The following is a 23,576-nucleotide window of genomic DNA, read 5'->3' on the forward strand; positions in this document are numbered from 1 at the left end:
CTTTCCTCTTGGAATGTCCAGGTTGTGGATGTCAAAACATTCGAGAGACACTCCCTTTGACCTGCCACATTCCTGTGATGGTGAGCCCACTGGAATCCTCCCATTCCCTCCCTTCGCAATCTTCTCAGTCAAGATTTACTTAGCAAACTCAGCATTACTGTTTTCTGCACTGAACATGGTGTAGTTTTTTTTTTAATTTATATTTTATTAATTTATATATATATTTATGACATATACAGTCATTAATAATACAGATATCCATATCATAAGAATTTTTCATCATCAATCATCTAATCTTTACAAAGGAAAAACAAACTAAAACTTAGACTAGATATCTTAGTTACCATGAAATCAAGACAGACATCCCGTATTCAATGAGGAGCTTACTTAGGAAATTATTTTATGCAAGGAAAATGAAAGTGTAAGCTTCTCAACATTCAAAATAGACAACTAAAATCTCACTCTGCTTTATTTCCCAATAACTTTTTTGCTTCTAGAAAAGATTTTAAATCTTCTGGCTCAAAATATATATATCTATTGTTTTCATAGCTTACTAAGCATTTGCATGGATATCTAATTAACAAGTGAGCACCCACTTGTTCAGCAAGTGCTTTCATATCTAGAAATTGCTTTTGTCTCATTTGTGTCGCTCTTGTGATGTCGGGGAAAATCCAAATCTGATGGTCATGGAATTTCACTAATCTATTTCTAAAGAACAGTCTTAAAACATTGTCCCTATCAGAGGGAAATACGAATTTAACCAAGACCGTCCCTTTTCTTTCTACCACCTCTTCACTAGAGGATTCTAATACCTGAGAGATATCTAAGGGAGATGACTGTTCCTCCAAAAGATTAGTTGATTTTATGAAGTATATTTTAGAAATAGGAGGAGAGGCTTCAGTTAGTATTTGTAAAATTTCTAACATATACTTCCTAAACTGATCTTGTAATGATGAAAATCTAATTAATGGAAAATTTATAACCCTTAAATTTAGATATCTCATCTCATTTTCTAATCTCTCTTGATTCCTAGTATGTAATTTTTCCCCTTGTATTAGATTAACTTGTATCTTTTGTATTTGAGACACCTTTTGCTCAATGTCTACCAATTTCTCATTATATTTCTTTACTTTTTCCTCATTTAGCTCAACACGCTGATTCATCTGTAAAGTAATGGTAGTTAGTTTTGAAATAGCATTTTCTAGTGTAACAATAGCAGTCCAGACTAAGTCTAGTGTTATCACAGAAGGTTTCTGTAGATTCTTCATGGGAGATATTGCAGATGAGTCTGTCAACCCAGAATTCATCACTTCTACAAGTGTACTGGGTTGTCCGTCCAATCCTCCCTTCAAGGATGGTTCTTCCCTCTCTACTGAAAATATATTGGAGGATTCTTCCAAAAGTCCAGTTGGAGTATTAGCAAGTGGTGACTTGGCTTGCGACATATCCTGACAGGGTGGAGTTGGAGTTGCCGGAGCTCCCGGACTTAATGATATTGGCGAAGCAGGCAGGTCTAATCCGGGCTCCTCCGGATGGCTTGCAGCGCTTCTCTCGGGAGAATTACCTGAAGCTAGTTTGAGAAATTTCTCAATTTTTCTTTGAGTTGGGGATGTCAAGGGAGTTGCAGCTGCCATCTCCCTTAGGCGTCCTTTCCTCTTAGTATGCGGCATTTATTTATAATACTATGTATTATATCAATTGAGAATTTAACAGCACTTTCAATAATGTTCATTATGGATACTGCCTCAAAAATGGAGGAGAAAGTTATACTTAAATTAAAAGAATCTTGATTTACTTACATACGGAGAAGTGTGAAGAAAGCCAGCCAGACAAAGCCGCGCGCGCCCCTTAGGCGCGTGCGGCTTGGGCGTCGCGCACCATCGTCGACTGCGCGCCGTGGGCAGGACGATTTTATAGTCCCCACTGGATGACGTCAGACGTGGAAGTAATCCTGCCCGGCGGGGCAAAGCAAATTCTCACCCTCTCCGGCTTCAAGGTAATATATTTCCAGGTAAAGTCAATTAAATCCAGCATCTCCAGAACACCCACGGGCTTTTCTTCACTCCTTCTCCTCCGAACATGGTGTAGTTTTTCTCCAATTTTGAGTCACTAGTGTCTCTGCACCTGGATACCTTCCTGGCAGTACAGACCTGCTTGTAATTGGTCCCTCCAGATTCCTCTCATCCCTCTACATCTATTTATTTATTTAATAATCTTATCTCTCACTACCTCATTTATAACAGTTCACGCAGGTTACATATTCAACACTCAAACCTAAAACATACAATACATTAAAATTTAACACACAATCATATACTAAAATACAGCAAAATAAAATTCTAAAATCCTGGTTAGCATTAAGGTACTGACTAGGATTGGAATTTTCTGGGTATAGGGTCATTATTTGGGGGGTTTGAGTAAAAAGACTGCCTATATCATTATTTTGATTATTTTCTTGGTGATTTTAATGTGCATTTATCTCAGTGTCCAATGTCTTATTTCTATGTGTGACTATTATGATGATTACTACCGCTCCAGGTATGGAGGAACAATAATTAAGGGAATTCTTCTTTCAAGAAGAGTCTGCTTGTTTAATGAATATTGATTTTCTGTAAGAGATCTGAGGATATATGTAAGTGTTCGGATAGGTGTGGTAGCATAGTATGAATATAAAAAAAAAAGTTTAGGTTTAGATCTGCTTAGATAGGCAGTTGTGAAAGTCACAAGAGACAGGAGTTTCGTGGAATTTTAGAAGGTTCAGTTTGGCCAATGTTATGCTTTGTATTCTTAGCTAACCTCTGCGTAGATCTCATGGGTATAGCCAGAATATATTATTGCAGCTTTGCATTTGCTCTGACTGGTAGAGATCCTTAGAAAAGAAGTTGTCGATAAGTTTTAGCTAGTTACAGCCAAGTCCAGACTGGATATTGTTTTCCACTTAGAAGTAACAGTTTTTACTAGAAAGAGTTACACAGTAATATGTTAACACCCTAAAGCAACAAATGATCAATTATATACTATTTAATCAATGACTAATTATTAATGTATGACCTGAAATTATATAATGCTCTGTTTTTCCTGAAAATGGCAGAAAGACTGCTTTAGCTCTCTTTCTCTTATGCATAAGATAATAAAAGAAATATTACCAGAGTCACTAGGTGAGGTTATTGTCTAATAACACTTGGTCAGCGGGTTGGCAGAGCTTTGCTGACCTTCCTCAGATTTTCGGGGTTCCATAAGAGGCTGATCCAGCTTTTAGTTTTGCCTCATTTCATGCATATAGATGTAGTCTTATTTTTCTGCAACACCAGCTATATTATGGGGCAAAAACTAGGTCTGGATCAGTTTCATTGAGCTAACTTGAGTGAAGTAGCAACCCTAGTTATATTAGGTGGTTCAAGCCCTAGCCCTTCACTTATTTAAACTATATGACTACATCAGAAGGAATAAAACACTATGATTTATGGGGTTTTTTAAAATTATTTTTTAGTGCATGGACTCCTTTTTCCACAGAACACTTATAGCCTGATGCACTAAGGCTTTGTTTCTAATATCTATGTGAAAAATAGTTAGTGAATCAGGCCCTTAGTATTAAAATGACATTTTTTATGCAAGAACAATCAAGTCACTCAGGAATTCATGCCCACCTGTATGTAATTCTAGTTAAATCAAACAGACGTCTTGCAGCTACCATTTCAAGTTTATCATGGTATTTGTCGGACATGAAAATAACTTCTTTTATACCTAAAAAAATATTAAGAATAAAGGCACATTAGTGAATACTTATGAAAACACAGACAAGCCTCGAATATTGTAACATTATGAATGCATTTACTGACTTTCAATAACTCAGATCTGCTGTGATCAGTATTTTATGTTAATGGGACACGGTGGACATTCATCAACACAAAAAGTGAAGTCAAAAGATGTTTTCGAAGTTACTTCTAGTCCCAATATTGGTTACTTAAGGACCATTTTATTTCTTTACATGGTACTCTAGTCATCAAACTCTAGTCAAACTCATTGGCCAACTGGGGCTTTTCCAGTGAGTTAAATCCTATTATGTGCATGATTTTAAGAAGTCTGAATCAAGCCATATATGTATTTTATGTCCAGACAATTTTAAAATAATAAAACTTGATTAATGGTTTCAAAACAGTGGATATAAATGCATTGGGACAAATTAAATAATAGAAATCAAATTTGTGTCTGCTTTTCTGCAGATGGGCAGAAATTGATTTTCATTTCTATGATAAGCTCTAATAAACCCCAAATTACTGTAGTAGCCAGTGGAAGATGTAAAAGATAACTACATCATCTAGTGTTTCCTCATAACAACACTTTGTACAATTCGACTTTAACTAAACCCCTATTTCCAGCTATGCCGGACCTTCACAGCACATACTTGCCCAGCAGCCCACAAAATGAATTGTTTGACTTCCACGTACAGTTTTGTGGAGCTGAAGTGCACTTTAGTTCAATAGATATTTACATGCGATATCCTGAAAAAATATGAAACTACAGATAGCACACTTGCAGCAATGTTGTAGAGTAATAACAATTATAATAGAGGATATAATTAAAGTAGGATCATAGAAGGCTTATGGCATTTATTAGCAAAGATATTTTAAAATCTTCAAATATCTTCTAGGCATTATGTTCAAATTAAAATTTCATGTATATGTTCCCAACAGACCTTATGTCATGAAGAACTTTATTCCTTTTCCCCTAATCTATTCACAATATGTCAGAGCACAGTGAATTGACAGTAATTATATGCAATGCTTGCGTTGTTCTTTGGCAGCTCGATCTAGGAAGTTGCAAACCTAAATTAAAAACATGCTAAGAATCACAGAGGATGCAATTAGTCTTGGCAATGTTCAAACATAAGGCACTAGGAATATCTTACAAAGTTGATAGTGCAATTAATTTAGATCTAAATAACAGCAATTTAAAATCCAATATGTCTGATGAGGTACTGAAGCACTGAGAGCATTACAAAAGTGACAAACGAAGCCAGCACAGCTCCTTACCTGCCTGGATGATGAGTTTTGCACATTCGTTACAAGGGAACAAGGCAACGTACATTCTGCAGCCCTTCACGTCTGCCGAGTTTTTGTTCATAATGGCATTCAGTTCAGCATGGCATACTGTGGAGTTCAAAATGGAAAGGGAAACTAACTCTGTAGCAAGCACACATACATCCAAATTCATAAAGAATAAAATATTAAATAAAGATGAGGTGACAAAGTATCAGTATGGCATTAAAATCCCTCTACCTAAAATGAATAAAAAAATAAAATAAAAAGAATGCAATTTACTCTATACTAGAGAGCTGTTAATGAAGAGCAATATATTTGAACTCTAGGATAAGTACTTGCATTGCCACCACAATATGACCACAGTACAGCAAGATTACTTGCCTGCAACTGACATTCTCTAATAAAAGAGCTGCTAAATGGAGCTCATATACCTGAGTCATAGGATGGGACTATTTGTGATGAAGGAACATATATCTGGCCTGATTCATTAAGGCAGGGGGCAGGCAACTCCTATCCTGGAGTGCTACTAACACGTCTGGTTTTCAGGACATCCACAATGAATATGCATGTGATTTGTATATAGTGGAGGTAGTGCGTTCAAATATATCTAATCCATATTTAGTTGGCTGGCCTAAAAACCAGACCCATTTGTGGCACACCAGAAAAAAATAAAGAAAACAAACAAAAGTTTACAGTATGCAAAAAGTTCCAAAAAAGGAGAAACATTAAGAAAAATTATTCATTGCATTACCCTGTATATAGACCACTAATGAGGAGGCATTCAAGAAACATGTCGATGAAAAACCAGCACAATTACTCGTATTCTTTTCTTATGATGCTGAGGACCCATGTATCCGAAGTTACACTAGGCCAACAGTTTATGATGAAAGTCATGCACTCTGCGATCCAGTAAAAACTTCATCCCAAGTGTTGATTGGATTGCTGGCTGTGGCTTAGTGGCCCGCTGCTGCTGAGTATGAGCACAAGGGGCCTGTTGAATATGGGACAAGAGCAGAGGAGAATAACACCTCCTCGGCTGGAAAAGTGCCTTCTCTCCCTCATTCCTGGGTACCTCCTGGAAGAGGAAGGTGGATCCAGAGTGTCTGTAAAGAGCTGATGAAGTGTTGCAGTGTCTATGAATCTGCACTACTGCTTCTTTCACAGTCTCTGAAGAGATTCTCTTTAGTGCATGGCACATCTATGAGTCTTTTCCCGACCTTAACTCAGAGGTCTGACACTCTCGATGCCATTTCAAAAACAAAAAGGTCAAACAGACCATGCTCTTTGAAATACCTTCCTCACAAGAGTATTCAGGGTTCTGTCATCCTTCCCAGGGGGCAGTGATGAATGGGTTCTATTCCTTTTGGACTTCTTGAATTCAACCAAAGACTGATAGAGTAGCGGCCTCTTTTTGAATCTGGGAGTCTTCTGGACAAGATAAATCATGTCTGCTTTCTTATTAATGGGAGTAACAGAAAGGGTTCTCCCACATCCTCATCTGCACCTCCTGAAAGTTATGTTTTTCTTAGGGGGCTCCACAAACTGGGAAATATTCAGTTTCTGCTTTCATCCTCCATTCTTAAAGTATAGAGAATGGTCTCTACCTTTTTTTTTAGAATACAGCCAGTGAAGGAGAGGTCCTCAGAAAGGGGATTTCTTTCTTTCTGGGGTAGGATAAGAGTCAGGGGGGTGACACACTGATCTATCTTTGTCAAAAACAACTTTCAAGATCTATAAATATACTGCCAAGAAAATTCAGACCCCTGACTGGTAGGTCAGTGGTCAAGACCCAGACGATCCATGTCCCACTGCCAGCCTCAAAAAGGGGTGCACTTGTTAGCTGGGGCCTGGAACCCATGGAATTCTGGTGCCTTAGGGAAGCTTCCTACCCCAATGAACTGGAGATGATCATTGGGAATGCCACCATCAACATGGATTCCCTCCAGAAACTGATACTGGTAATGGTACAAGGCTTCTGGGCAGCTGGAGAGACTTGTATTGCAGCAGCTCAATTCCAGACTATGCTGACCCTGATGCTGGAGCACCATGGCATCACAGTACTTTATCCAAAGCCTGCTGTAGATTCTTGTCCCAAAATATTAGATTCAGCTATGTAAGAGAGAGCTCTTGTTGAGGTATCTTACGACAGTCATAAATTGCCTCTAGAAGCTTTTTGGCTTATATGTGAAGCCCGTGAAGCTCTGGGCTTGACTAATCATAGGTCGCAAGACCTATGATTAGCCGTGGGAGGAAACACTAGCAGGCAGCGCTTTTGTCGTGCACCGCTTCTTTCATGCTCCTACAAGCCCAGCACTGACCACAATAGCGTCCTTCTACACATTAACAGAACTCTGGTTCCTGAAGCTCCCTGAAGAAGGAGTTACATACTCTGAAACACTGCCGAGTCGGAGGACAGACTTCAGGATTATATACGCTGACAGTGGATTCAAGCTAAGTGCACATATCAGTAGTTATACATTATCTATAGCTCCAGATGGACAATATCTTGTGCTATAGCTCCAGATGGAGAATATCAGGATTTCTTGCGACCTATGATTAGTCAAACCCAGAGCTTTACAGGCTTCACATATAAGCCAAAAAGCTTCCAGAGGCCGACCTCTCTGGCATCCCCAGAACGGCTATGGTGCAGCCTCCCGCCATCGCTCCTCCCAGGTACCTACTAGGGTGCACGCACAATCCATGTCTTTGTACCACCCTTGGCGCAAACCTCGAGGGCGTTCCCTCATGCTGACGTCACGCCATCCGGGTATATTACCTTCACTAATTTGCTAGCTCGTTAAGTTAGCAAGGACTCAAATCCATTCTTGTCTACGCTACTCTGCCGCTTCCGTGCTGCCGCAGGAAGCTCTCTCTCTGCCCTTCGGGGTAACCACTAACCTGGGTACCCACTCCTCGGGGGCCCGCTGCTTTCTTTCAGGTGCCTTACAGGGAACAGTTACTTGCTCCTCAAGGGCCTGCTCTCCCTGCTTCGGTGCCTGTACCATCTACGACATACCTGGTGGAATCGCACAGCTACAGTAACACCTATTTTATTTATTTATTTAGCATTTTTATATACCGACTTTCCAGTAACAAAATTACTGATCAATTCGGTTCACATTCTAAACAATAACATTGACAAGTAAATGTCTTACAATGAACAGGTTGAAATAACTTGGATTAAGATATATGGGGTTAATAACATAATTACAAGCTACGGTGCCTAATGTAGGCTAGATAGAAGTTGATAGGTATAAGGTTGGGTTTTAATATTAGACTGCAAAAGTTCATGTGATTTCGAGAGATGATCTAAATAGTTCTTTAGATGGTTACCATGGAAAGTATCATTGGCAGGGATAATCCGCAGTTTGATGTTATGGGAAAGCTTTGTTGAATAACCAAGTCTTGAGTCTTTTTTTAAAAGTCATGGAGCATTGTACTGATCTGAGTTCTGACGGGAGAGTGTTCCAGAGTTTAGGACCAGCTGTGGAGAAAGCTCTTTTACTTAATGCTGACTTCATCGGTGGGATATGAAGGTTGTTTCTGTAGGCTTGTCTCACTGGTCTAGTAGAGGTGTGGAATTGGAGAGGGTTTTTGAGAGGTTTAGTGAGTACTCTAACTCGACATCTTGATATTCTCTCAAGAAATGACCACTCATCAGGAGGATGTTAAGAGAGAACTACAGAGGTTCTGTTAGAATCATCTCTACGCCAAGCTATCCAAATGTGAATTTCACAAAGAGTCAGTGCCTTTCTTAGGCTACATCGTTTCCAATCAAGGCTTTCAAATGGATCCACAGAAGCTGGAGAGTATCAAGAACTGGGCGCAACCCACCGGGTAAAAGCTCTCAGACACTTCTTAGGTTTCACCTCAGCATATCATCCTCAATCCAATAGGCAAACAGAGAGGATGAACAGGACACTCAAGCAGGTCATTCGTGCCTATGTAAACACGCGCCAGAATGATTGGAGTGAACTGTTACCCTGGGCAGAATTTGCCATTAATTCTCATCCAGCAACATCCACTGGATCAACACCATTCGAAGTGGTCTACGGACGACTAACACTACCTCCACTGCCACTTCAGTTATCAGTGTCATCCCAGGCAGCTCAATCTACTACCAAAGATATCCAATAACTTTGGACTCAGACAAAAGAGATGTTTGCTAAAAGCAGGACTTCGAGCAAAGAAAGGATACGATGCTCATCACTGCAAGGCTCCAGACTTCAAGCCTGGTGATAAAGTCTGGCTTGCCAAGAAGCACTTAAGACTTAAACTTCCTTCAGCTCGCTTTGCTCCTCGTTTCGTTGGACCATTTTCCCATTCTCCGACGACTGGGCAATCTAACCTAGTCTGAGGCTACCATCTACTTTAAAGATCCACAATGCATTCCACGTCTCACTATTGAAGCCATTGATCTTCAGTGAGTTCTCCAACAAGATACCTGAAGCTACACCCTTAGATGCAGAAGACCGAATACAAAGTAGACCCAGTTCTCGATGTAAGAAGATGAGGCAGAGTATGGGAATACCTCCTGGCATGGGAAGGGAATGGCCCTGAAGAAAACACCAATGTCTAATATCCTGGAAAAAGAGATGCTACAGGACGTCCATCATTTGCATCCTCAAAAACCAAGACCTGGTAGGAAATAGCGTGGACGCCCTTTGAAGGGGAGTACTGTTGCGTCCATCGGTCCTAGACGGCTTTGCCTCGTTTGCCTCACCTTATTTACGGCTCCTCCCACTTACCTGGGAAAGATGGCTACCGCCGTGTCTACAAGACAACCACTCTGGTGTCCCCAGAACGGCTATGGTGCAGCCTCCCGCCATTGCTCCTCCCAGGTACTTACTAAGGTGCAGGCACGCGCACAATCCACGTCTTTGTACCACCCTTGGCGTGAACCTAGAGGGCATTCCCTCATGCTGACGTCAAGCCATCCGGGTATATTATCTTCACTAATTTGGTAGCTCGTTGAGTTAGCAAGGCCTCTAATCCATTCTTGTCTATGCTGCTTCCGTGCTGCCGCAGCAAGCTCTCTCTCTGCCCTTCGGGGTAACCACTAACCTGGGTACCCGCTCCTCGACAGCCCTCTGCTTTCTTTCAGGTGCCTTACAGGGAACATGTACTCGCTCCTCAAGGGCCTGCTCTCCCAGCCTCGGTGCCTGTACCATCTACGACATACCTGGTGGAATCGCAAGGCTACAGCAAACACCTAGTGAGTACTCTAACTCTCAGTCTATATCATCCACAGTATCTCCATCACCCGGTCATGAAGCAATTTTGTGTAAGGGGGGTAAGTAACCAGCGCCTGTAACTCACTGATCCTGCGAGCGGATGTCAAAGCAAGAAGGAAGAGTACCTTCCAAGTGAGATGACGTAACTCGCAGGAGTGCAGAGGCTCAAACGGAGGTTTCATGAGTCGCGCTAATACTACATTAAGGTCCCAAGCAGGGGCTGGGGGACGAAGAGGAGGCTTGAGGTGCAGGAAGCCCTTCATAAAGCGCACTAGTAAGGGTTGTGTCGAAATGGAGACATCCCCTGTACCCTTATGGAAGGCGGCCACCTCACTGACATGTACTCTAATGGAGGAAGTATGTAGACCCGACTCCGAAAGGTGCCACAGGTAGTCTAGGAACTTCGTGGTGGGGCAGGTAAATGGATCCAACTCATTTTAAGTGCAACATAATGAAAAATGTTTCCATTTAGAATGATAAGATCTTCTGGTAGAAGGCTTTTGTGAAGCTACTAAGACCTGGGATACAGAGTCTGAGAGGTTGAGAGGCCGTAAAATTAGCCTTTCAACATCCAAGCTGTCAGCGCCAGAGCCTGGAGGTTCAGATATCGCAGTTGGCCGGTGTTCTGAGAGATTAATGATGGATCTGAGCCCAGGCGAATTTGCGAGCGGACTGAGAGATTGCGAAGGATGGGAAACCACACCTGTTGCGGCCAGTATGGGGCTATGAAGATCATGAGACCCTTGTCCCGACGTAGCTTCACAAGAGTCTTGCATATGAGTGGAAGTGGGAGATAGGCATACAGGATTCCTGTTGTCCAAGAGAGGGTGAAAGCATCCCTCGGTGGAGTCTTTGGACTGCGATGTAGGGAGCAGAAGTTGTCCACTTTGTGGTTGTGAATCGACGCAAAGAGATCTATCGTTGGATATCCCCACTTTTGGAATATGAGTTCCGCCACCGCAAGGTTCAGGGACCATTTGTGGGGCTGAAATTTGCGACTGAGTTTGTCCACTAGTACTTTGTCCACACTCGCCAAGTAAGTTGCTCTCAGTAGCATGGAATGAAACAGAGCTAGAGCCAAGATTTGCGCTACCTCCCGAAACAGTAGGTAGGAGCCGATTCCACCCTGCTTGTTGATGTACCACATCACTACTTGATTGTCCATCTGGATTAGGATTGCTTTGTTGGATAAGCAATCTTTGAAGGCTAGAAGGGCATATCTGATGCTGTGTTTCTGCTGCAGACCAGGTTCCCTGAGTCTGCAGGTTGTTGACATGCGCTCCCCAACCTAGAGTGGAAGCATCTGTAGTCAGAATTGTTTGAGGTTCTGGAGCTTGGAAAGGCATTCCTATGAGCAGGTTGGACTCTTGGATCCACCAAGCCAGTGAGAGACAAAGTTGCCTGGTGACACGGACAATATTGGACATTGGATGGTGGGCCTGAAACCACTGGGATTTTAGTGTCTACTGAGTTACTCGCATGGCAAGTCGAGCCATTGGTGTAACATGGTCAGAGGCCGCCATGTCTCACAGAACCACGAGCAGTCGTGGTTCTGTGAGACTGTACAGTGTGTACAGCATTGCAAATGTATGAGCTCGGTTCTTGGGAAGAAAAGCCTTTGCTTGGATAGTGTCGAGATCCGCTCCAATGAAGGAGCGGGATTGGGTCGGAGTCAGATTGGATTTTTGATAATTTACTAGAAATCCCAAAGACAGTAGTAGTCGCAAGGTGAGATGGAGGGACTGAATTACCGCCTCTGCAGACTGAGCCCTCAGTAATTTGTCGTCTAGATAAGTATAGACATGAGTGCCCAAGCGCCTTAAGTATGCGGCTACTACTGCCAGGCATTTCATGAAGACACGGGGGCCGATACCAGACCGAACGGAAGCACTCTGTATTGGAAGTGCTTGTTTCCTATGAGGAACCGGAGGTATTTCCTGTGAGACGGGGTAATTGCTATATGCATGTACGCATCTTTTAGATCTAAAGAGCAAAGCCAATCTCCCTGTTGAATCAGAGGGAGTAGAGAGCCCAAGGTTACCATTCTGAACTTTCTTTTCAAAGATGTTTGTTTAGGGCACGAAGATCTAATATCGGCCGAATACCTTCCGACTTTTTTGGTATTAAGTACCACCGGGGGTAGAAGCCCTTTCCTCTTTGCAGAGGGGGAGCTTGCTCTATGACATTGGCTTGTAGAAGGGATGTGATTTCTTCTTCTAGAAGGGAAGAGTGATCAGTGGAACTCCACATCAGATGAGGTGGAGAGAGTGATGGGATTGAAAGAAAGTTGAGATGGTAACCTTGAGATATCACCGACAGGACCCACTGATCTGTGGTGAGGGTATGCCAGGTGCTGATGAAGTGGCCGAGATGGCCGCCCACTGGTAGATGTGGCAGTGGCTGAGGTGGACAGTTGCTCTCTAGTGGGCAGTCAAAAACTGGAAGAAGGCCCAGGCTGCGGAGGAGGCTGTGGCTTCTGAGGCCTAGGCTGGCGAGGTTGAGACTTCTGATATGGTCAAGACAGAGTCTGAGGTGGGTAGTAACTGCGTGCCTTAAAGATGGTTCGTTTAGCCTCCCTTCTGAACGGGCATTTAGAAGAGGTGGAGAGCTCCATGTGCCCAGCCGAGAGTTGCCGCAACGTCTCGTTGTGGTCTTTAAGTTGAGCTACAGTCTCCTGAATTTTGTCACCGAAGAGGTTATCTCCTGTGCAGGGGAGGTCCGCTAACCTCTCCTGGACCTCTGAACACATGTCCGAAGATTTAAGCCAGGCCCACCTCCGAGCACTTATTCCAGCTGCTGACACTCTGGTGGCTGTGTCAAAGATATCGTAAGCAGAGCACACTTCATGCTTACCAGCATCTAGACCTTTCTTAAGAATGACATTGAACTGGCCCTGGAACTGATCAGGAAGGGAATCAGAAAGATCCTGGAGCTGCTTGAACATGTTCTTGTTGTATTGCAAGATGTAGAGTTGGTAAGTTGAAATACGGGAGATTAGCATGGCCCCATGGAAGACTACGACCAAAAGCGTAGAGGAATTTCTGTTCCTTTCCAGGAGGCATGGATAAATGAGGCCGTGGCCTTCTGGCCTTCTTCTGGGCGGACTCTACCACCACTGAATGATGGGACAGCTGAGTTTTCTGGAAGCCAGAAAACTCAACCGGTGGGACTGTTCTTGGATGCTCCCAGTTGCATTGAAGAAGGTCAAGGAGAACCTCATGGACAGGTAAGGACATTACCTCCTTAGGTGCATCGACAAACTGAAGGACTTCTAACATTTTGTGTCTTGAGTCTTCTTCAATCTGGAGAGTGAATGGTATAGATTGTGGCACTCCTGTGTTAATAGGGAACCAGTCAGACCAAGAGCCTCTGCATTTATTTATATAAAATGTATACACTGTAGATCAAAATTTATATGAAGTGTACAATAAACATTCATAAAATCCAAAACATACAATGTATAAATAAAGACAAAAAACAAAAATATGATAAAACAAATTGACATACTGTTTTCCTGAATGCACTGAAATGACCTTTTTTCACAGAATTTACACATTAGTCCCAACATACCTATGCCTACTAGTCTGTTAACCTTCATATTACTACTGATGTCTATATCAGAATTTAAAATTAAATGCTAAAAACTAAAAAACACTTAAAAAACCTTATGTTTAAGATAAGTTAATACAGGTTTTACATTAAGTAAAAATTAATTTAAAAAAGACTTTTCCCAACTTATTTAGATATCAGAAGAAGCTTGCAGAAACCAAAAACTCCATTGGTCTAAAATTTTAAAAAGAAAGTTTTCTTCTTTAACCCACAAGGCAGCGAATTCCAGAGCTCAGGTCCCTGGACATTAAAAAAAAAAGAAAGTCTTTCAGGAGATTCTGTAGGGAGACATCTCCTGTTTACCAATGATGCACCAATTATGAATTATAATAGCCATGTACAGGCCAAATTCTGACAGGCCCCAAAAAGACACTGTCAGCAAGAGAAGGAACTTTTGCCCAGGTGAAATTTAAACCTTGTTATTTTGGAAAATGAAGAGTCCTTACCCTAATATATTGAAGGATACCCTTATCAGAGGTGCCAATTTGTCAGGCCTGTGCAAATATAAAGCAGACAGAGAGGCAATGAGCTAAGATCCTAAGCAAGTGTCAGAGATGGCCAGGCAAGCAAAGGTCAGAAAGACCCTCAGCCTTAGAGAGAAGGGCAGCCTGAGACAGAGAAACACACTCTGGCACACAGCTTGGTATACAGACGTGGCAGATCTCCCCTGAAGGAATGAGAGAAGGGAAGAGGACCTGCAAAGTGGTAGGACTCTTCACGAAGTAATGGGGAGGGAGAAAAAAAAAGAGCTGCAATGCGGCAAAACACCCACCACAAACTTATGCATGAGCTTACAAATGTTTATCCGCTGGGAAGTATAAAATGGGGGACAAGAAAAAAAAAAGAAACAAGGAACGTACCCCCCAGGGGAGCGACCCTGAATCCAAAACAGAGCAGGAAGATTCGCAACAGACCCCCGGGGGAAGAGGAGGCACAAACCCTGAACGCATCCCCAGAGAGAACCCATAGAGCGAGAACCTAAGAACATAAGAAATTGCCATACTGGGTCAGACCAAGGATCCATCAAGCCCAGCATCCTGTTTCCAACAGTGTCCAATCCAGGCTATAAGTACCTGGCAAGTACCCAAAAACTAAGTATATCCCACGCTTCTTATGCTAGTAATAGCAGTGGCTATTTTCTAAGTCAACTTGATTAATAGTAGGTAATGGACTTCTCCTCTAAGAATTTATCCAAACCTTTTTTAAATGCAGCTAGAGTAACTGCACTAACCACATCCAATGGCAACAAATTCTAGAGTTTAATTGTCATTGAGTGAAAAAGAATTTTCTCCGATTAGTTTTAAAATGTGCTACTTGCTAACTCATAAGTGCCCCCTAGTCCTTCTATTATCCGAAAGAGTAAATAACCGATTCACATTTACCCATTCTAGACCTCTCATGATTTTAAACACCTCTATCATATCCCCCCTCAGCCATCTCTTCTTCAAGCTGAAAAGTCCTAACCTCTTTAGTCTTTCCTCATAGGGGAGCTGTTCCATCCCCTTTATTATTTTGTTCACCTTCACTTGTGCTGAGGTGTGCCTGGAAACTAAAGGGGGGAGGGGGGGGGCAGAGGCAAACCAGACCTTCCTGCTATCGAGAGTGGAAAAGGCTAGTTGTGGCCAGGTGATCGGAGAGAGGAGACCCCGGCTCAGGTGCAGGGAGTGACACAGAGTCATAGACGGTGAAGGGTGATAACCAGCCATGACAGCTGGCAAGCACCAGAGCCAGAAGCTAGCCTCCTTCCTGCACAGCCTGCTCGCTCTGCCAGCACCAAGCCCAGGAAGCAAGCCTCTCACATGCTCACATTCTCTAGCTCTCCAGCCAGAACCTGTATAAGAGGTAAACAGAAGTATTGCCTAAAGTTGGAATCAGGGGTAAATAAGTTAGCCATAAGTATTAATATCTTAAGCAAACTAAGGTTTATGACATGTGTGAAACTATCCATGATACAGAACTTTCTTTAGGGAAAACTGATGCTTAGCGGCCAGGATGTTAAAGATAGGAATTGTGTTATTTTCTAAATGCCATGTCCTGCCAAATCTGATAAATAAAAGTCTACTTTTGAGAAGAATACATGTTGTCTTTTCCCTGACTTAGCATTGCAAGTAAAGTGGGAGGGCAGCTGGCAGTGTCTTGTAGCAGACAGATCCCTCCACCACTAAACTTGCTTACAATTCATCCAGCCTTACCAATCTAAGGGGCTCATTTTCCAATATCGCATGCGATACCAAAAAGGGGCGTACCTTATGCTAATAAGCATGTGTATCGCAAATTGCGATAACAGCTATGCAAAACGCTCTTACCGCAAGTTGCACTATTAACCCAATTTGGACCACATTCCCAGTATATATCGCAGTTCACGATGTTTCCGGACAGCCTGTTTCAGTATGGAGAGGGAGAGAGGGAGGGAGAGAGAGAGAGAGAGGGAGGGAGAGAGAGAGAGAGGGAGAGAGACTTGCTATAGTGCCTCCTCCCTAGACAGGTATTTGTATCCCTATGGGAGGCCCACCTAGTAACTCGAGGTGGGGATTAGGTATGAGTGTAGGGGGTTGGGGGCCACTTTCACATTCAACATGAGACGTACGAACAGAACAGTGGCCTCTTGTGAAGATTTGCTGGCCTTCGGAGTGAGGAAACTCACTCCAAGATGGACACTCTACCTGGGCAACAACAAGCTAGGTGGAGAGAACATTGCACAAATCTCATCTTGGAGTGAGTTTCCTCACTCCGAAGGCCAGCAAATCTTCACAAGAAGCCACTGTTCTGTTTGTACGTCTCATGTTGAATGTGAAAGTGGCCCTCAACCCCCTACACTCATACCTAATCCCCACCTCGAGTTACTAGGTGGGCCTCCCATAGGGATACAAATACCTGTCTAGGGAGGAGGCACTATAGCAAGTCTCTCTCTCTCTCTCCCTCTCTCCCCTAGCCTGCAGCATACTGAAACAGGCTGTCCGGAAACATCATGAACCGCGATAAACCTTTACCAGCCTCTAGCGCACAACGTAACGCAAATGAAAGGTGTAGTTATTGGCTGCGTTAGGAGCCGCGCTAACACTGCGGCTGTTTCGCGGCACACGATAAATCCTCCCTACTTTACATTTGCTCCGCCCCCTGAATACAAAATTAAAAATTTGCATTCGCAAATCGCGTTAACAGCTGTTAGCGCGATTTGCGGAATTATCACCCGAGGTAACTCCTTGGAAAATGACCCCCTAAAAGAGGGAACAACCAGTAAATTCTGGCTTGAAGACCTCAAGGGCCAAACTGAATGACAGAATTTTAAAGCAGTATTGAATCTTAAATACAAACATTAAAATTTTAAATTTTATCCTCCATTTTACCTGCTGTGATCTATTATTTAAGTATGAGGAAACCTATTTAGTACTGTACCTCCTATACCAATTTGTTCTATATGACAGATTAAAATATCAAAGCAAAAGACAGAATTAATAAAACTAAACTAATTTGGTCCTTTATCAAACCCATGGTGTAATGTTTCAAGATTTAAAAGAAATAGGAGCTCTGTATTGTTCTTTTGGTAAAAAGGAAAGTGTTTAACTGGTTTTATACAGCACTCTCAATGGCTTTAGCCGGGAAAGGGATAGATGATATCAGTCTACAATTTGCTAGCTCTTTTACGTCACTCTGTGGTTTTTTAATTAAAGGATGTACTGATGTCTTTTTAAGAGAAGGTGGTAATTTGCCAGCTGTAAGATATAGATTAACAAGAATGGCTAGGGGCTGATAAATATCTTCAATCAGTACTCCCATCATGGCAGTACTGCAAGGCTATAAAGAACATGTGGTCAAATTCATGTTTTTTTTGACACTTGTTGAAATTTCTTCTTTGCTCATGATCTCAAAGGCTGAACATAGTGGATTTTCTTGAACAATGTCAAGGTCAATAGCATGGGAGCATTTAAAAACTAAATTTAAAATTTTGTTTTGAAAAAATTCTCCAAAGTCATTTGGTTTAAAAATGTTTGGAGTTGAAGTCGCAGAGTAGTTATTAGTCAGCCTAGACCAGTGATGGCGAACTCCAGTTCTCAAGTGCCACTAACAAGACAGGTTTTCAGGATATCTACAATGAATATGCATGAGAAAGATTTGAATGCACTGCCTCCATTGTATGCAAATCTATCTTATGCATATTTATTGTGGATATCCTGAAAACCTAGCCTGTTTGTGGAGTTCACCATCACTGGCCTAAATACTGCATGAAATAATTCTTTACAATTATTTGAGTTACATACAGCGTACTAATAGATGTTTTAGAAATTAGTACCACTGTTTTGTATTTTTTTCAAAGTGGAAAGATACTCTGTTTTATCTACATCTAAATGGGATTTACACCATAGACGCTTGACCTTACAGAAGTCAGCTTTTAGGTTTTTTTTAAGTCAGAAGAAAACCCAATTTGGCTTATTTGTATACCTCTGAGAAATATATTTTAAAGGTGCAAGGGTCCAACAATAATAATAAAGATGAATTACAGTTTTCAATAACTTCTGCGAGGTTTGTAAAATTAAAATTATCTTTGGCAGCCACTCATTGCGTAGTTCATCAGTGTCAATCAACCCTCGTTTAAAAGAAAAACTAGATGGTAAGGGAGAAGTGTGCTTAAAAGAAAATGATCGCTCCATAATGTTTCCTCTCAACGGATGTTCGGGCAATCATAACTGAACATCTTTTCACTGATAAATATCAGATCTAAAGTGTGGCCACAGCTATGTGTGGAATTGGAAACTCTTTGCTCTCAGCCTAGGGCATGCATAACAAGGAGAATGTAGGAGCACATCAACATGGAGGTTAAAATAGCCCAATAATAGGATGTTCAGTTCTAGTCTAATTTCTAATAGGGAATTTGTAACTGGGGCGTAATCATTATTTAATTTGCCAGGAGGACAATAAAATAGACATATGCCCTATTCCTTGCTGTTGAGGAACAGAAACTCATGTGGATGATTGATTTGTAAGGGGTGTGATCAAAGGTTTAAATCTTTTTTTAAACAGCCATGGTTTGGAAAAGCATTGGTAATTGACTAGACAGATTTGAGATATTATTCACATTATCACAGTCAAGGAGCCATGGCTCTGCGATGCATAAAATATCTGGCTGTGTATCAGTCAAAAAAATCATAATAAGCATCAACACATTTTTTTTTACAGATAGACTATTAATTACACATCATTAGCACACAAGTTAGGGACAGCAATGACAATGCTTTGTCACACATGAAAATAAATTGAATCTATGGATTGGAGGCCTTTTATATTTTTTTAGATAATCTGGCTTTAATGACCTTATCCAGAAATAACTTGAATAGTGTTGAAATTAATAGCCATCTTTCAGTACATTGTATTGAAGTACCTTTAGCTTGTGGATTAACCATGAGCCAAGATCAAAGAATGAAGGCCTAGAACAAAGTGCTACAACAAAGTGCCCACAAATTGCATATGAAGGGGCATACAAAGTAGCAAGCCCCTTTGTTGCACACCTTTGATGCGTGCTCCTCTGGCGCAGTGTACCACCAGTGATACTGCGGGAGTTTTGAGGAGCACATTGATGATGTCACAAGGTAGGTGGGGGCACCTCTCCTGCACAGCAGGAAATGCTGTTGAGACTGGGCAGAGTCCTGGCAGACAGACAGGCAGTAGAGCTGCTCATAGATGCAGCCTCTGATGACAGCAGGAAGCCGGTTAATGTTGTATCCAGAAATCAGACAGCACCTGCTGGGTCTGGTGTTCTGGAGTCCCCAGATGAATCTTTGGACCCTTATAGGACAAGAATCCTTGAAAAAGATCAGTTTCTGGAGAGGAGTGGAGACTCAGATATGGGACAAAGTGAACGTAACATTCAGCCAGCAGTAAGGCATGGAGGACCGGCTTGCACTTGGGAGGACTTGTTCATGAATCAGAGCCATATCTTCGTAACACCAAGAGCCAGATACCTGTAGCCAGTGAGGACCCAGAGTTCTAATGGGGTTTCTGGTGCTGTGAACAGCCTGCTCTCCTCCAGGATTGGAGGAGAACTTGCAAGGTGCTACATTTGTCTTTCCCTTCTAATCTGACCCTGCTGGATATATGGGGGTCCTGTATGTTTGTCCTATTAGACTGTAAGCTCTATTGAGTAGGGACTGTCATAAGAACATGCCATACTGGGTCAGACCATGGCAGAACATGCCATACTGGGTCAGTCCATCAAGCCCAGCATCCTGTTTCCAACAGTGGCCAATCCAGGCCATAAGAATCTGGCAAGTACCCAAAAACTAAGTCTATTCCATGTTACTGTTGCTAGTAATAGCAGTGGCTATTTTCCAAGTCAACTTAATTAATAGCAGGTAATGGACTTCTCCTCCAAGAACTTATCCAATCCTTTTTTAAACATCGCTATACTAACTGCACTAACCACATCCTCTGGCAACAAATTCCAGAGTTTAATTGTGCGTTGAGTAAAAAAGAAATTTCTCAGATTAGTTTTAAATGTGCCACATGCTAACTTCATGGAGTGCCCCCTAGTCTTTCTATTATCCGAAAGAGTAAATAACCGATTCACATCTACCCATTCTAGACCTCTCATGATTTTAAACACCTCTATCATATCCCCCCTCAGCCGTCTCTTCTCCAAGCTGAAAAGTCATAACCTCTTTAGTCTTTCCTCATAGGGGAGCTGTTCCATTCCCCTTATCATTTTGGTAGCCCTTCTCTGTACCTTCTCCATTGCAATTATATCTTTTTTGAGATGCGGCGACCAGAATTGTACACAGTATTCAAGGTGCGGTCTCACCATGGAGCGATACAGAGGCATTATGACATTTTCCGTTTTATTCACCATTCCCTTTTTAATAATTCCCAACATTCTGTTTGCTTTTTTGACTGCTGTAGCACACTGAACCGACGATTTCAATGTGTTATCCACTATGACGCCTAGATCTCTTTCTTGGGTTGTAGCACCTAATATGGAACCTAACATTGTGTAACTATAGCATGGGTTATTTTTCCCTATAAGCATCACCTTTTTGTACAGCGCTGTGTATGTCATTAGGCACTATAGAAATGTTAAGTAGTAGTACTAATAGTAGTAGTGGTGACATGCACTAAAAATATATTAGCTCAATCAATAGTTCAAATCTGTGATTCTTCAAAAGGAGCTGTTTCTAAGTTTGGGGAAACTGAACAAAAGACTGGAGAAATGGAGGGACATATTGCTTCACTGGGCACCTAAATCTCTTTGTTGCACACTTCTGGGGTGACTCGTATTAAAGAAAATTTGATTCTCCTTAATAAGTTGGAGGTCTGGAGAATGTGGCTAGAGCTAATAAACTGCGTCTGCTCAACCTTCCAAAAAATCAGCACAGGAGTTGTTTAAGAGATGTGTTAGAAACATGTTGAAAATCTCCCAAAAGAAAGATATTCTGCTCTTAAGAATTTATTATACCCCTGTTATGGAATGAGGGACAAATGAAGTGGAAGGAGTGTTGGACACTATTGATATATTTGCCTTTACAGTAGTCTTAGGATGAAATCACAACTAGAGATACACTTAATTCTCACCTTTAGTTCAAAATCAGACAATGATTTTAGTTCTCAAACACAAGGTATTTGCTTTTGTGGACAGAAAATTCAATTATTCTCAGATGTTGCCCAGATATCCCAAACTGAGGAGGAAATCTTTCCTCCAGTTGAAACAGCGGGTTGTTGCTTCCTTTTTTCAAAATTCCCATGCAAATGCATGTGTTATCAAGAGAACAATTTTCATTTTTGATTGTTTACATTTAGAAATGTTTCTTGCAGTAAGAATGTGGATAATTAATTTTCATTTTATTCTGGAGGTATAATGGAACTCAATAAGAATTTGATTAGGAGATATATATATATATATATATTATATACACATATACATACACACGAATTTTTTGGATTTAAGTTGTTTTCTTATTTCTCCCCCTCCCCTTTTGGATGTATTATGTTAATATTTTCCCATTTCTTACTTTGTTTCGACATCATAATTCATGATTTCTTTATGCTTTCACTGGTAATGTATTAAATGCAAATAAAATTTACATTTAAAAAAAATTGGATATTTAAGATTATAAAGAGGCCAACCGTTTGCCAAAAACACACCAGCAATACAAAACAAAACAAACATTACCCTTTCCCTTATAGGAAGATTCTCTGGAATTTGATAACAGATTGGTTGTCTCCTCGGCACCCAGCCAAAAACTGAACGTTGGTTTTGACTAGGTTCTTTAAATGACTTAGAAGCCTTTTTAGCTGCACTGGGGAAACTTAAGCTGAGTACTGGTAAGGCTTAGAACACAGCCTTAGGGCTGGGAAGATTCTACAGCTGCGCTTTTCAAGAAAGTCCCATAGGGCAGGGGCAGTTCCCGAGGAACCCCAGTGTGGCCCTTCAATTGGTTCACATCCTGGCTCCTGCAGTGAATCGCTACAGTCCTTTCAACATGGCCAGTAGTTACAGCCAGGAAGCAGACCAGCAGACTGCCTCCCTCACCACATGGCATAGCTCTACTGCACTTCTGCTGTTAGCTCTGAGAACTGCTATATATTTCATGAGCAGACATGATGGGTTAGGCAAAAGCTGGCCAGTATCAGCTGTAGATATGCCAGTGCCTCTGTGAACCCCTGCCTGCTAAATATTAAAAAAAGAGGCTCCACTAGTGCTCTGTTTTCTAGTCAAAGCACTGCTTACCTATATTATCACTTTTCTGCCTTTAAATGCTCCATTGTCTTGCCCCAGTCGGAGAGCTGCAGTGTGGTAGCCACAGCTGGCTTCCCTGTCTCTCCCACATGTATTTTTTTTATTGACTTTCTGAATATAAAAAAAATAAATAAAAATGCTCTGTTGCCCTCTGAAGCTGCAAGCAGGCAGCACTCCAACAAAAGCAGAGAGCTATCATGTGACTAGCGGGAATGCTGACTGTAGAACCTTTATCTGCTGATGGTAAGTTAAACTTGAAGGCATGAACATGTAAAATAAAAAAAAAAATCTTAAAAAAAAAAAAAAAGAGTTAAAATATTACTGGCTGTGTTTGTGTGTTAGTTTTTTTAAGCTAATAGTTGTTGCAAGTGTTAGGAATTGTGTGTGTTTAGACATAGAACTTTGTGAGTTTATCCCAGGGATAAGCAGTGGCTTTCCCCAAGTCCAAAGACTTTTCTTCCAGAAACCTTTTTTACATCCAGCTACACTAACAGTTTTCACCATATGCTCTGGCAACAAATTCCAGAGTTTAATTATACGTTGAATAAAAAATATTTTCTCCAATTTGACTTAAATGTATCACCTAATAAGTTCATTGAATGTCCTCTAGTCTTTGTTCTTTTTGAAAGAGTAAACAACCGATTTGAGTTTACCTGTTCCACCCCACTCATCATTTTATAGGCCTCCCTTTAGTCACCGCTTCTCCAAGATGAAGAGCCCTAATTTCTTTAGCCTTTCCTCATATAATAATCATTCCAACCCCTTGATCATTTTGGACAACCTTCCCTGTACCTTTTCTAATTCCATATATCTTTTTTTGAGATATGGTGACCAGATCTACACACAATGCTCAAGGTGTGGTCACACCATGGAGCAATACAGAGACAATATGATTATTCTCTGTTTTATTCTCCATTCTTTTCTTAATAATTCATAGCATTCTATTTGCTATCTTGGCCTCCACAG

At 41.4% G+C, this 23,576-nt stretch overlaps 1 protein-coding gene across 1 annotated transcript in view; it reads right to left on the minus strand.

Moving 5' to 3' along the window:
- The window catches only part of DCTD (dCMP deaminase), a 97,096-nt gene that overhangs the window by 25,370 nt on the left and 48,150 nt on the right, over window positions 1-23,576 (minus strand). The window contains exons 4-5 of the mRNA XM_029581542.1: window positions 5,034-5,150; window positions 3,648-3,744 (exon numbers count right to left, since the gene is read on the minus strand). Coding sequence (XP_029437402.1) covers window positions 3,648-3,744; window positions 5,034-5,150 — 214 coding nt within the window. The remainder of the gene's footprint in view (window positions 1-3,647; window positions 3,745-5,033; window positions 5,151-23,576) is intronic.

Source organism: Rhinatrema bivittatum, chromosome 1 (assembly GCF_901001135.1).
Source record: "Rhinatrema bivittatum chromosome 1, aRhiBiv1.1, whole genome shotgun sequence".
NCBI lineage: Eukaryota > Metazoa > Chordata > Amphibia > Gymnophiona > Rhinatrematidae > Rhinatrema > Rhinatrema bivittatum.